This window comes from Argopecten irradians, chromosome 2 (assembly GCF_041381155.1).
Source record: "Argopecten irradians isolate NY chromosome 2, Ai_NY, whole genome shotgun sequence".
NCBI classification, from domain to species: Eukaryota; Metazoa; Mollusca; class Bivalvia; order Pectinida; family Pectinidae; genus Argopecten; species Argopecten irradians.
The window spans coordinates 34,007,336-34,023,544 of record NC_091135.1 but is presented as its reverse complement, the minus strand read 5'-3'; the positions used below and the strand labels follow the sequence as shown (position 1 = coordinate 34,023,544).

The 16,209-nt window shown below is 34.9% G+C and overlaps 1 protein-coding gene and 1 long non-coding RNA gene across 2 annotated transcripts; both read left to right on the top strand.

The window, feature by feature from the left end:
* The first annotated feature begins 52 nt into the window (after nt 1-52).
* Nucleotides 53-7,342, top strand: LOC138315244 (uncharacterized). The gene is made up of 4 exons (XR_011207478.1): nt 53-337; nt 3,192-3,238; nt 3,883-4,005; nt 5,067-7,342. It is a non-coding gene; the product is annotated as an uncharacterized lncRNA (long non-coding RNA).
* A 1,799-nt stretch (nt 7,343-9,141) lies between these two features.
* LOC138315243 (uncharacterized) lies at nt 9,142-15,938 on the top strand. The gene is made up of 5 exons (XM_069256108.1): nt 9,142-11,105; nt 11,861-12,011; nt 12,716-12,933; nt 14,346-14,618; nt 14,904-15,938. Exons 1-5 carry the CDS (start codon nt 11,015-11,017, stop codon nt 15,344-15,346), a joined length of 1,176 nt encoding a protein of 391 aa, XP_069112209.1. The 5' UTR covers nt 9,142-11,014; the 3' UTR covers nt 15,347-15,938.
* Nucleotides 15,939-16,209: the final 271 nt, after the last annotated feature.

Below are 16,209 nucleotides of genomic sequence, written 5' to 3'. Positions count from 1 at the left end.
GTATTGTGTATTTAAGTAAACTTAAGAAACATCATACCCTCTAGTCGGCCAGTCCATGGGACCAGTGAACGTTTACGATAGCGTGGCAGTCATCCTCATTCTTTTGACTATTCGCTCCAAATTGGAATAATCATGGCCGCATTTTCCACACATTTTTGACAGAAACGGTCTTGAGAGAGAAAAGGGATTAGAAACAGCACAGTGTGAGTATATTGCGACTCACGCCAATTATAGCCAGAGAAGGACGTCGTAATAAAAGCGGCAATGGCATATGTAAGGATGAGTCTTTGAACATTGAAACCGGGTGATGGGGAGACACCACGTCAGGAGAAAGGAGGTAAGTTGTTTATAACGTTATTGGTAAAAAGTAAAAACTGATTTTAAACGTATTTGGTCAGTGTCTTCATTGGGAAATGCAATAAAATTTCGTTGTGCTAAAGATGACTCTGAACCCTACTAGCAATAGCGCGAAAACTATTCAATATCAACATAAAGGAGAAACGCTTATCTGTTGTTTTTGTAAGTAAAGTAGGCTTCGGAAATCTTTTTTTATGAATTACAGATGCAATATTTCATTATATATCTATAGCGGTATCCCTTGCTTTATACATAGATAATACGCAGTAATGTTTTTGATTTGCCCTTTTCTATTTCTGTTCTGAGCCAAAAGAAAAAACAAACTAAATACCATGTATTACGTTCCATTCTGCACCATTTGTCAAACAAAATTTAAGCTTAAAGGAAAGAAGCCAGCAGCATTGCAAATACGGAAGTGTATTTTCGTCTTTGAAAAAAATCACCTGATACGTAATCATCTGCTGAAAATGTGCTCGAATTTTAAAATATTGCTATTTTTCGTCAGTGCCGTATAAAAATATATGGGATTCACACAACATTATTGTTGGTTGAGGTTAATAAGAACACTGCATTTTGGCACTAGGCTTCATTTTGTCTAGTCTATAATTACAAGTATATTATTATCAAACGAAGGCTCAGATGGATGAGGTATTTATGATATTTTAAAAGAATATGTAGGACGCTGGAGAAAGTTTCCACTACGCAAAAGATTTTCATTTCAACACATTCATTAGCCTTGGGCATAAATTGATCGCTACAATGATGCTGATTGCACATATATTGATTTTTCATCTTTTAAAGATAAAAATTTGCTCATTTGCGTCTTTTGTAATCATCATGGAACAAATAACATCTATATGTTAGTTATCAAATGCCTTACTTATCATATACATTTGTATATGGGGTTCCACTTGACGTATTTCTGCGTTTGCTGTGCCCTTATATGGCAGCTGTATACCAGAGAATCTCAATATATCATTATTTTTTTCCAAATATTTTTGACAAACTGATAAACCCCAATAGGGATATTTTTTCGTAAGTATACTTGTATTTCTGTAGGTAAATTATACATGTAACTTTCTTATGCGTTGTCCATAATTTAATTTGGCTGTTGTTGTTGTGAAAACAGACTATTGGGCAAATTGAAAGTAGTTCAGTGGCTCCAGTAACTAAACGAAACAGTGGTATAATTGTATGATTCCAGAAAATCATTCGGACCCGTAAAAATAATCTACTGTGTACATATCAGTATTTTTAAATATGGTTTTAGTATGGATTCATTTTACATAGGGATTGGATTTCGTTTTTATGTTAACCATGCTTGTATGGAGCAATTCCTCTAAGAATATATTCTATGGGGCGCGTTTTTTAGCGCCCCATACAAGCATGGTTAACATAAAAACGAAATCCAATCCCTATATTTACACTCACACGACTTTATATTTATATTTTATGCAATAAAATCGTCATTTGAAAGTGACGTAATTATTCAATAAAAGTCGGTCAAAAGTGGGAGGAGCTTACTCAATTGAACAGCGAATGATATTTTTAGTGTAAAATAAACATGACAAACAAAGTAAATTTCAGAGATAATTTTATTTAATCAGATCAGAACTTTAAATATATATTCAATTTTGCTAAAAGTTAATATATAGCGTAATAACATAAAGAATTTGTACACGGCCACATGTGTGAACTCGGTGACCGTTATTGTGCAGCGAGGCGAAGCTGACGCACGCTTACACACTTGAGTTTGCCGAAGTTGGCAAAACACCGATTTTCAAGTAGCTCAATGTGTTTGAGATGTCGTCTGACTTGACGATATTACATCCTTGGGAGCCATGTGATTATATAATCTACGCTTAGATCCATATCGCCATCGATAGATGAAACAAATTCACTTGTGTTCGATGGATATGTACAATGTATTTGTGGTGACGCGTAACTGTCAACACGTGGATTATTAGCGGTGCATGTTTTATAATACACATGATTAAATTCTCAAAGAACAAAGACAAGAGGATATGTTTATAACTGACCTCTATCAGAGGGTCTCACGCCCGTCCATCCCAAAGACTCGATCGTAGGACGAACATAGGCACAGAGGTAATGTTTACATTTGACAACCATCATTTTTAACAAAAATGAAAGCACGTCGCCCCGGTCGGGATATTTTTCCGTTTCTTTATACAATTGTTAATTTAAAAATTGTTTGAATCATATATAAATATAAAACATGTATATATCGTTTACATTTTTCCAAAATTCTATGAAAAACAACAATATACACGTAATGTTGCGTCAAAATGTAAACAAAGCCATGTGTTTCTTTTAAAAAAAGTAGTCCTTTTACGTTGCACAGAACATTTTCATACGCAAGTTCAAAGTTCAATGTTACCATGCAGTTATGGTAAACAAAATCGGCTAGTATTAGCGTATAGTGACCAAGCCTAGCAAGTGTAAATATATCATGATGCTACGTGAAGTCTATTGTGCGAAATGTAAAATCTGCATCCATCAACGGTAAGTTACTCACGTTACAATGAACAGATGAGCAGTATTTCAGCGCCCTAAAAAGAACATAGCTGAAATATGTCTTAGCAAACTATTAATGTTGCTTACAAACAAGATGGTGTCAATGTTAAATATATTACATGTACTGTGATTTTGATGCGTTTTGTTTACCGACAAGAACATTTAAACAACAGGTTAAGGAAAGTTTGAGGTAATACTTAATACTCTTGGAACAACAATGATTTAGTTTCATTATCAGTCAATCATTTATTATTTTGTTGTGTACTTTAGAGTGTATCAATTAACGATTCCTTTTTTAGGGAGATGATGTAAGGAAAAAGAAGAATAGATAACCGATATTTTATGGGTAAGATTACATCTTAGATATGTATTTACGAACTGACAATTAATTCCCTTACAGACATTAGATGTCTGAAGTTTTATACTTTTTAGTCTTAGTAAACTGTTCTCTATGTTCACATCAAATACTGAAAAAACGATGTACGCCAGTTACCGGCATTGCGTTGCTATTTATATATGTGCATGACAAGATTACATAGAGTATTATATAGGAGATAATTTACAAATATATATATACATGATGCTCACAGGTCTCCTGCTAACCGTGTTGGATTATCTACATCAACATTTACATATAAGATCACATACCATTCGAAATACCAAATATTACGGATATGAATGAACATAAGGCAGAATCAAATGAGGTAACCCAGATAAAGGAACCTGCTTAGAGAAGGATCCCTTACACAGGGTATAATCTTTTACATAATTTCAATTTCATTTCCTTCTGTATATACACAGCATATTACTTATACATTATGAAGTTTTACTTTAAGAATTGGCACGTAACACTCCGAAGGAGATACAAAATGGCCATTATCATTCAAAAGAAGAAATGGAAGTTCGGGGAAAACATCAAATCTATTGGTTTAAATGTCTTCATGAAGTCTCAAAAATAAAAAGGCATTCCATTTATTTATATTTTTACAGACATAATGAAAACCCACTGTTCTACTAAACTTCGGAAACACTTTAACAACCACAGTGATGGACTACTGTGTAACGTGGATCCTCTAATGTGGAAATGGAATTCTGAATGAACAATGAACTTAGGTAAGCCATCACTCATGGATATATATACGGCAATCCGTACTCAAATGTACACTTTGATCCACAGCCATATATTTAAATTTAACTGCAGCCCTACTAGGTAATATTACGGAGACCAATTGGCATTCATCAGTCTATAAACTTCCATTCGCTTATTATGGCGTCATTGATACTGAATACGATGACTATTTGTAATGGGGAGAGGCAAGGTTGCATAAATTCACAAATCAGTTTCATAGCTCAAAATAAATGTATATATTTATATGTGTTGCTATTTATTTTGCTTCTGGTGTTGCAGTCTCATTAATTTAATACATATCACAGTCAATGTTCAGGGCAATCATTATCAATTTAATGAAATTAAAATTGCGATTAAACTAGTAGACTAGAAAACAACTTACGGAGTTGATAAAATATCTAAAAATACACAAGAACGGGTGCATGTGTTTAATTACAGAGGTGACATATAGCGAAGTTATCTCAGTCCTTTGATATCACAGTACTCACCGATAGCGCAACTGGACACAACCAATGTCAGATCTAAAATTACACCAGATTTTACCTTGCCAAATAGCCAGCCTTATGAACAAAAATGCTATTAAGACCTCCGTTGAGTTACTTGAACAAAGAATACTTCTAAGACCTCCGTTGAGATACTTTCTTAAAACAACCTTTGATGGCATATGCCTGACAAAAACAATCATAGATATTGACAGTAAACCCATGGTCACAGATTCGTGTCTGGTTAGCGCAAACTACTTTCGCTCTGTTACACTACGTAGAGCTTTGGATCAGAAGATATATTATCTTTGTCTTCTACAATATTGTTCAAGGTTATTTTTGTGTGAAATGTACATCATATTACGAATTGATTATCATGAGAAGTACATGTACATCATCAATCAACTTTGGAATAGACATGTTTATAAATAGATGATATTCCAAATACGCGAGATATCCAAACCAACATTCATGTATGTATTTATTAGCAGTGTAACCCAGAATTTATATCTTCGCTACATACTAATATACGAATCAAACTCTCTTGCATTCTTATTTTATAGGTCGTATAAACCAACACAGCAAAACATGTCGGACCAGGGGGAACTGTACGGGGACTCATGGATTCTGAATTACTTCTTGGATAGGATCATGGGGAATCAGGAGATGGTGGCTATCAGGAGGAAAGTGACACTTGTAGAGGAACATATATGGAATACTTGGGAAGAATATTATGAGACGATTTTAACAGGAGGTCGGGCAGAAGGAGCATTGACGAAGATATTAGATATTGATAGATTTGACAGATTGATAGAGATGCCAACTACCGACATGGTTATGTAAAGTTAGAGCTGGTTAAAATGGGACATGTCTTTTCTGTTATTATGATTGGATCAATCGTTCCTATAAGGAATATATGATGTTTTGTAAGGTTAGCTTGATTGATATGTTGCAGATAACGATGGACGTTACTGGGCCAGCTAACACCATGATTGATGAACAAACTAGGGCAGGTTAAGATATGGATTACGTCAATGGATTCACATGTTATAGTTGGCCTAGAGAGGCTGATGAATGGGTTAATAGACCACGATTAAATGATTGGCCAAACAAAAGTTTGATAGACCAAATAGTACAAGGCGGTTGTTATCTTGTTCGAGTAGGAAACAAAACATCACCCGACACATTCCTGCAGTGGAGATTTTCTTTCTCAACTGCGAAACGCAAGACATTCACTCTATCAATCAAGTCCAGTTCCAGGTGTAGTCTTTTTAAGTACTTAAAGAATCAGGAAGGTTGAAACAGATATATGGGGAGGCAGATATTCTATCATCGTATGTAATCAAAATAGTTTTATTTCATTTTTTAGAATTTACTATTTTTGTGGCAAGAATTTTTTTTATGTTTCACGTTGTGTTTGAATATTATATCCTCTTGGGTAAATGCAGCATACTGCTCTTATAACTTTATCAATACAAACAACATGTTCCTCGGAAAGGTCCATGGTGAAAATCAACAACAAATCCTTCATTACCTCGTAGATCTACACAATATGACGTGAGAGTCTGTCTATAGGGACATTCTTCATACTATAAATAGGAGAGTGTATCCGCCATGTGAAACATGGAGCCTGCGGAATAGTTTTAGCTACATGTACTCCTGCCCGATTAGGAAGAGAACATGATTTGATTATCATTGAGGATAAGTGTACCACGGACACAATTACACGTGCGACGTATCCTGGATTATTTAGATATTTATGTAATCTCCTCTGTAAATCAAATTCTGACATGGATGAGTATGTTACTTATTATCTTATGGTTAATGCACTATCATTGTCAAGGAATGGAAACATTTAAAAAGCAAACTCTTTCCAGAGGAAATAAAGATAAATACAAATGCCTTAGGAAATATAAGAGGTATATGGCGCCTTTTGTCTCCGTGTATTTCAGTCCTGGTATATTGACATTAACAACATACCACTATCAGACCAGGAATTACATCATGTGTGGACACGTCATTTCATCATGGAGAATGAATCTCGGTTGTCTTTGTAGTGAAGAGGATATGGATCTAGACAGGTATGAACTTCAGAATATCTCTGTGGACGTGGATATTACCTTCTACACAAATTTCAACAGGTATGTGCATCATATATAAAATTGCCAAGGACGTGCACTATTATATGTCCATCCCAGTTGCATCCTGAGCTACAATTAGAAAATGTGCTGATTCCGCCACTACCTTACGCTATATATTCCTGTCATTCCTGTGCTGCCATGAGCTTTGTGATACCAGAAGACGTGACGCAGCACTGATCCAACTTCAGAAAGAGAAGCATAACAAATAACAGGATGTGAGCACATACTGGATTGTCAACAATGCCCTGAGAATATGTTATGAAATTATCGGGGACAACGCCAGTGCTCTCCATGAGTATACGGAGTCTCTGGAAATTTAAAAAACCTTTTCAGTTTCAGAACTCTGTCACGAAATGGATACAACTGTTGAAACAGACATGTTGTATGGAAACTTAATCCGAGGAACACCAATAAACCTCTCATTCCGGAACCACAAGACAAATGGTTTCGTCTGCGTTGATATTCAGCATCATGGATCAATGTTGACTTTGCATTATGTTCCTACGTGTTCCTCTAATTATCAAGTTATGAATAATTGTTTTACGAGTTTAAATAAATACTAACATTGACAACCTTATCGAACTAGTAATTACATAACTATGTGTTGTCATATATATGTATAAGGAATCTGGTAGAGAGCAGTAAGCTTCCTTTTCACCAGTCTTAACAGCGGGTTCCTTAAACACATACAGCGACCCCACAACAGATTACCTGATGGCTATTTGACAGTGCAAGTCAAGCAATGTTATTTACATCATATCGATGGCTATTGCAATATGCCGAGAAACAACACTCCGCTTTCAGATCAGGGCCACCGCTGTTCATCACCAAAAACAAAGCAGATTACCTGATGGCATTTGCTAATGTTTGAGGGTCATGCAGATGATCACTGTCCAACTTGAGAAGGGCGAGGTTCTGGATCACTAACCTGCAGACCCGATACCCCCAAGGCATAAACTAGCGATACAGGCTTTATCTGCGATTTATATTAATGACCTCCCGTATCAAGCTAACAATAGTTTTTCGACATTATTCAGCTGCTGTTAAGTTTATGCTATCGTCCGTATGACATTGGGATGTTGGTGTTGAGCTTCCGGTTGGTAACCTTATCACGATGTCATGTCATTTTGGCCGACTTAATGAATTTTACTTTGGGCGAGTTGTCGCCCTCTGTATATTTTCACATGCTAACATTTTCTATGGTTACTTCCGTAAAAGTATTTTGTACAACACTTGGCTTTTTTATATTCACAAACATATTTAATTGTTTACTTGAGCTTACGAATTTTCCTTTTGGTTTTCTGACTCATATTGTAATGCCCTGAGGCAAAAAAAATATGCCTGTTTAGGATTACCCGACCGACCCTAATTTTTTACCACCGACCCTATTTTTTTCCACTTCTACGAAAAAAATAAAAGTCGGGATTTCGATCTCAAACTCCGAGTCTTAGAGTAAAAGACACTGAAAAATATCCCGACCAACCGACACAGACCCTATATTTTTTGCCAGTGTAATCCTAAACAGACTTATCTTTTTTTCCAATATCCCTACTAAGGGCGAGTTTGTTCATAGGGCGTAATGGCCATCTCTTTTTTATAAAGAGGTAAGCTTAGTGTTGCACACAATTATTACTGGGTCTCTACGTACGTAAATAACAACTAATTTATATTTTATATATAATTTAAACAACACACCATTTTCTTGTGGACAAAGGGGCAGATCGCTTCGAAAAATGGCCAATATTCTATACAAAAGTTTTTTTAGAACTACGTGTACTTTTGTGTTATATTATAGTTTTAATATATTTTCGGTGACAGTAACATATATGGAAGTCTATAGTGCTTAAAAGCTCCGAATAAAACAAACCATATCTATTTGTCTTATATTTTGTTTCTGTTACAATTTAACTTCAGCATATTGATATATTTTCATTTTATGAGGTAATTTACTAGCATCGTGTTTATTTCATTATAACAAACATTATCCACAAACTATGTTAAACAATAAATGTATCATACATACATGTATATGTAAACATGCTATTTAGTATTTTATGTATGAGGCTGGTTTACCTAGGACAAAGAATATTTAACTACGTTGAAATTAAGAGGTATGTGAGACTACTGATGAGATATATTTCTCATTCATGTCGTATCAGCACAAAACCTACGTAGCTGGTTTAAAAATAGCTGCAGATTTGCAGCTAGTCTATTTTACCGTTTTCATGTTTCTAGATGAGCTAACCGTAAAGTTTATTAAACGTGCAATGTATCACATAATTTGGTGTAGCATTATTAGAACAAACTTTAGAATAAATTCAAAGACCAGCTTTAACACGTTCATACCACATTACGTAAATATAGAGTGGAAATTCCCTAAAACGATTATGCATGATACACCATATTTTTGGCCGGTTTAAATATCGTACCGTTTGGGAATTCTTCTGACCAGTCACAATACGATAGGATGAGAAAATATTGTTATTGATACTTGAATGCAAAATGGATGAAACAACAAACACGTGTTAATCGATTACACCTGATTGTAAACGACACATTGTAGCTACAAAAGCTCGAGAAAACAGTTTGTTTCAATACTATTTTTTTCATATTTTGTTTCATCAGAAGGACATACTAATTAGCAACTGGCGCATATACTGATGGATAACCACTGCCGGATAAACACGATGCCTTCAATGCGAAATACTTTATCCATCAATGCTTATGTACTAATTTTATGCTAAATTTCCTTCTGTGTCTCCTTTTTGTTGAAGATGATGCTCAAGGCTGCAGAATAGAAAAAACGACAGAGATTTAGTTGTGATCTTTATTGTTCGTGGTCAAGGTACAAAGTGACCCCGACCAACGCGACCATTACCTACATCTGTCCGTTCAATTGTTCAGGTAGCAATTGCGTAAGTCATACACCTATATTACCTATAGAACCCGTTTGTTGGTCAACACGATACATGCCAAATTCTAGGCTCTATTGTCAGTCAAAGTCGACTGTTTAATTGCCTAATTGCACTATTGTTATCTGAATATCTGTTTTGCAATTGGAAATAAAACCGAAATACAGCTTGACACCTGGAAATGGCTTGCATTGTAAGATACTAACCATGTATTCTCTCTTTATACAATATTAAAGTGAATAGTCGGGCAAAGAAAACCAGTCTAAATGCGTTCATTGGCCTTCAAAAAGTTCTCACTTATTAATACGACGGTCAAGTTATGCTTAGTTTCCCAGTTCTGACCATTAAAGTAAAGAAAAATTGAAAGCATTGAAAACGAGGCTGCGTGGAAATGTAACCACGGACATAGTGAGCCGGGAGGACGTTTTAGAATTCCCATACTTTAAATTAATTTCTTCGTACGCAGACAGATTTTGGCGAGAGATTTTATTTTTCTATTTCATAAGAAATTATACTGGATACATTTACACCATTTTTACCGACTTTAGCCATCCTTGCCCGACTGTTCACTTTAAGATAACAACGTCTGTTAGTACCCGTTTTAATCCTAAAGTTCCTCATTTGAAATAGCTTATTTTCGGGTGGACTAATTTTCGAATTAAGTATATGTTATCATAAAAAAGAATAATAAGTTCAAGTAGTCATTTCATAAAGTTGACTTTCAAAAGTGGCACTAGAAATAGACATTGGCATGGTATTTCAAAACAAAATAAATTTCAAGATTCAAAAGGCAAACCATGTTCTCTTGTCTACAATTTGGCATTTATATATCTTTATTACTATCTAGTGTTGGTTTGTTATCATATTAGAGGTCCTTAAATAAAAGGATGGTTTCGTGCGGTTTTTTTCACAAATGCATTTTCTAAAAACTAAAAAAAAATGTTATTTGTTATGTAATGTAGATTCACGATCAAGTCTAAAGTATCGGCTTTGGGTTACCGCCAGTATAAATAAAAAAATCTAGATATCAAGTAACCAAATTCGTTGTCCATGCATGTAGAATGATATTCATTACAGAATGATTTTTTTTTCAAAAACTCATAAAAAACCAAAAACAAAAAAGCCCAAAGTGATTAAATGCTGGTAGTTATATCCTAGCTTGATTACCTCTGAAAGTTGCTCAGTCAGAACAATTTCATTACCTTAAAACTCTAGTTAGCTATTTATAATCAATTTTTAACGCGGTAGGATTTTGTGTTGATTACGGCTACGCAGGAAAACGCTTCGTTTCAACCTTTATATACATTAACAGACAAAAACAATACAGTACACATGTCAAAAATAAACCAATAAAGATATTTCTCAAGGGCCGACATTCGATACTTTTCAATATTTATCAAGCAATACTCAGTGCTGCTGTCAAGCTCAAGCCAGCCAGGTACATTGCCAAACGAAGCTATGAAAGGGGCGGTCGGGAGAAGAGAGAAGGTCCACGGCTTTGGTGTGGTATCCTTGGTGTGTACGTTAGTGGTATTTCATGGCGTTAAAGGTAATTGTCTGTATGTTCATTTCGTACGAGACTTATTCCGAAAAACCTTCTAATTGAGATTATCAATTTGCAACAATATTAAAGTCGTCTTCTTGGTGTTTTTTTTCTACAAAAAACAGCATTATGTCGAACTCTATTCTAGCAGAACAGTTTACATATTAGATTACCTTTGACGAAAATCAAGGTCAATTACAAATTATTTGGCAATGTTATTATCATTTATTAGTTGTTGACATAATTTCATTTCCCCGGTTAATCAGTAAATCCGTATTGCTGGGCACGCATGTGTTCAAATCTCCCTAATTCTAAAACATTGCCTAAACGTTTAATATAAATAGAATCAGTACGTTGCACTAGTTAATAGTTCTTCAACTCATATCCTGCGTTTAGATATCAATAATAATATGGTTTACTGACACAAGTGAATTCACAGATGTTTCCACGATGTTGTGGAAAATCGGCATTATCACGAAAATGTGATCAGTGAAATATTGTGAAAGGATCGAGTTACATTGACAATTAAATCCAGACTGCGAAAGTTTAAAATCTCAAAAATGCAATTGTTCTGTCGTGTTTATCTAAAATAGCATAACCTCATAACAATGTTACATTGTACACGTATACTGTAATTACTTAAACTAATAGCTATATGCAAGTTTGTTCCTGACATACCAATATATCAAAAAGATAAAAAAAAAATTACATTGATATTAATTCTGATATCCCGGGTATGTATAGCGTTGTAAATGTTATAGGTACCTATCCGTATTACTACCATAGCAGCACTGTCAACTGGGCTGATGCCCAAACTAGATGTGCTCAAGACAATATGATGCTTGTTGACATCAGCACCCAGGACAAATACAACAAACTCAGGGCAATGGATGCGGATTTCAACGGAGTAATGTAAATATTATTTTATGTCTGTGATATTTTGAATCATTATTTTCTGTCCTTTCTTTTTTTATTTTCAGCTCTTTTATAGGGCATATAGCAATATCCATCTAATTTTGTATTGTAGAGCTTTGGAGGTAGCATATTTGTTCATGAATTAGTCGATTGCTTTGTAATGTTTAAAGTTTTAAACACGTTTTCATAAGTGATAGTCTGTGTGATCACGATCGACTCAATATAAGGTACAAATATATCTAACTTTATGCTACCCAAAATGGAACCCATTTTGTAACGCTACCGAAGATGAAACGGTATCCAAAATGGAACACAAGATATTTGATACAGAATTTCGATTTATAATACCTAACATGAACAAAACTAAGGGTACGTAATAGTAAGTGTAATAATTTTTGTTTTGCCTCCCTCTTGTTGATTTCTGAATATTGCTATTAAAATATGAAAATATTGAAACCTCAGAAATGCCGGTATTTAAAAATTATGTGGAATATTTCAATGGATATTTTCAAAATGTGTTCCAATTTGGGTAGCGTGTAGTGGTAACATATTTTGATATATTCTTAATCTTAACACGAATAATTATTCTCTATACTTTGGACTACATCTGTGCACTGAATTCTAAATGCATCGTCAAGATAGAAAATATGAAAACTCAAATGGAATCAGTGTTTATTTTTACCAGTGTATATGTATTTCAGATCATCGGGGGAGGTTTGGATAGGTTTGCAAACGTCCAGAGACGATTGTACAGGATACGTGTGGGACAGCGGAGAGCCGAGTTCGTGGTACAAATGGGATGCAAACGGTGGTGACCCTAACTTTTGTACAAATGAAAAGTGTGTTCGACTACGCCATGGTTTAATGCGTACCACGAGCTGTACATCAAAAAAATCTTATATATGTGAAGCCGTACCAGGTATTTAAACAGTGTATAGAAAATGTATACCATGGAAGTGAGTGTGTTAACAAAATTTAGAAAATGTCTATGAGAAGAAGTTAGGAACTCCACTTGTTCTTTTGGGATATGACGTCAGACATTTTCATTACATATTCCGTCATTGCATATCATTTAAGGATTAACCTCCTACGAGGTACATTTACCGACTGCTCCATTTGGTTTATAATCTAATGGACTAATCATAACTAAACAAAGTAAAAGGTTAATTCTTATATTTACAATATTTTCTTTAAACAATAAAATAAACCAGATAATCAGATACAATCATTTACCGTGTGTTATTCGCCGTCAAAATTATACTGCCGTCATGTTTAACAATGCAACAGCCATTCAGAAAAAGCGCGCCGTTGACTGAAAGCTTCATCCGCCCTTTTTTCTATGACGTCACAAAATAGTTCTTTTATTCAGGTCAAAAAACTAAATCCGTTTTATTGTATGTCTCCGATTGTCTCGTACATGTGTTATTTGTAAACATAGACACGTGATTTTGTGGAATATTCAATGAAAGTCCGCAAATATTTACATGTATCCATACGCACCGAATCGGGTCACGTTCTCCACTAAAGTTATTGGAAAATAAACAGATCTGCTCCAACTTAGTTTGTAGATACAGAAACAGTGGCAATTGTAAATATTAATGAGTAATCTTGACATTTTTTTTGTAATATCACTGGCCATTTTGACCTCATACATTTGAGAGCGTAACGTAATATTTTTTCAGGAGAAACTAACGTCCTTTCACACACAAAATAATGACGTCATAACCAACACCTTCACGTAAGGGAGTTGACTATGTAATGTGAAAAGACGGGACATCTCTTTTTCAATCGATTGACATTACCGGATATTTGACTCAAACTGATTGCTCTAGGTTTGTATCATGAGTGTTGTCGGCGAAACAAAAAACGCTTAGCATATTAAGCAATATGCACTGACTGAAGTCAAAACTTCATATGTAATTTAAATAAACTCGAGCCTATTTTCAACGTTCTTATGTTTAGAAAATCGGAGTCTGGTTCTAATTCAGTATATCCCAGCATTCATTGCGACCCTCACATTGATGAATGTGGAAACCGCAAATGCACCCTGCGAGAGATTAGTTCTTTTTGAGGTGTTTAGACACATTCACATGTATAAATCTAATTAGTAAACTAATCCCAAGTGTATCGTTTGAAATGGGTTTATTTTATGCAAACATAGTCGCCTGTTTCCAAGATAAAGTAATAATTTAAAGGTTTAGTACGATAAGATAGACGAGGAAAAGTATAAAAAAAGACACAAAGAGAATATATTTATTCCATTCTAGTTGAGCATGAGTTTTCATTTTCTTTTTTTTCTGAAAATTTCTCGAATTTACATATCGTTTTTAGACGAAACAACCACCTTTTCAACGACAAATTATCCAACAACAGAGGATACAACCACTGCCATGTTGACCGAAACTTCAATAGATGCAATCACGGCCTCTTCACACAAAACGCCATCCGCTACAAGGGTGACAACTGAACAAGAAACAGTGCATGTAACTTCAACCGAAGTGACGATTCCAACAACCAGAACTACCGATCCTCTAACCGATTCAACGACTGATACAGAAAGGACCACTACCGCTCTTATAGGGATTCCGACAACCGAATATCAGGGTGAGATTTCGTTAAAAAAATTCACAACATTACGGTTTTTTTTGTCTTCGTCTTCTTCTTCATTTCTTCTTCTTCTTCTTTTTCCTCTTCTTCTTCTTCTTCTTCTTTTTTCTTCTTCTACTTCTTCTTCTTCTACTTCTTTTTCCTCCTCCTCTTCTTCTTCTTCTTCTTCTTCTTCTTCTACTTCTTTTTCCCTCCTCCTCTTCTTCTTCTTCTTCTTCTTCTTCTTCTATGTACTGAATATGATTCTCACGATAAATGTTATAAAAATATATTTTGTTTCAGAAACGACTGCAAAGGAACCGACCACTTCTCCGCTTGGATCGGTTAATGAAACCACTACTCATGGCAACATGAACAATACAGCTGCAGGTTGCTTCTGTGCTCCAAACACAATTCGTGGGATTATACCATCGTCCGTTTCTCACAAAAATAGTCTTGTTTTGTCTGGATACAAACCTGTTTGCTCAAACAAAATATATTGGGGAAACGGAACGCTGCTTATTAGTCGAGAAGAAAAGCTTGCATTACTTAGTGCTTTGGAAGTTAAATTGAGCGTGGCGAAGACCAGCACTAGTCTGTATAGACGTAAACTGATCAGTGTACCGGATAAAAGGACCAGCGCTGTATCTGTCGGCTCCCTAGGTATATGCCTCTTGGTCTCTATCTTTGGAACTGTGATACTGATGGACATAACGACGCTTTGCAGAAGACTTGCGAAACAATAAAATGAACGGTAAATGACGTCTAGATATATAGTTGGTGTACACACGATTAAACGAACAATGAAATGAGAAGTACAAGATACTTGACATACTATGTTATGTAATAGCAAAATATAAAATCAATACAATGATTGGTGAAAGATATAGATGTTTCACTTTGTAATATCAGAAATATAGAGATTGGCAACTCCGCCATTTTTACGATCGGCAAATGTACCTCTGTATGTACCTAGGGGTTTTAGATAAACTCTTAGATAGTTAAAGAGACAATTCACTCAGGCAAATTCTTTTACATAACCAATAAGCAAACTATAGCATAAATGTATTGTTCTACATTTCTTATGAAACATATAACGTAAAACATTGACAAATTCCACAACATTGTTAAGTATTTTAATTAATATCGTTGAAATATCAAATCGTTGATCAATACGATTAAGCAGGTACAATATTAACTCTGTACCCATACCCGAGCCAAAGTCACGCACGTTAAACAAATGAACTACATAACCACTGAGAAGGTGATAAAATGATTTTTAGGCAAGACAATTCACCTAATAAGGTAAACACATTACTGTCAGAGCGATTTGAGCAGTTCTAGACAAAAATTGCATTACTCTATGAGCAAGGGAAGGTATACAAGAAGTTCGACACAGTGTGTAATGGCGGACAGCGAGCAAGTTTGAATATTTCACACACGTTCACACCATAGCGTTTCAGGCATATCACAGTAAACTGACTGATGTAATTTCCATTAGAAGTTGTTTTATCGATCTTTGACATGTTTTAAAAGTTCAGTTCAGTAATTTTCAGATGGTTTGAGTACAATTTTGGATAGAAAAAGATGGTATTTTAACTTAAATATT

Coding starts and splice junctions, on each gene's coding strand:
- LOC138315243 (XM_069256108.1), top strand. CDS start 11,015: ATGAAAGGGGCGGTCGGGAGAAGAGAGAAGGTCCACGGCTTTGGTGTG. Junction 12,012..12,715: donor GCGGATTTCAACGGAGTAAT/GTAAATATTATT, acceptor TATGTATTTCAG/ATCATCGGGGGAGGTTTGGA. Junction 14,619..14,903: donor TCCGACAACCGAATATCAGG/GTGAGATTTCGT, acceptor ATTTTGTTTCAG/AAACGACTGCAAAGGAACCG.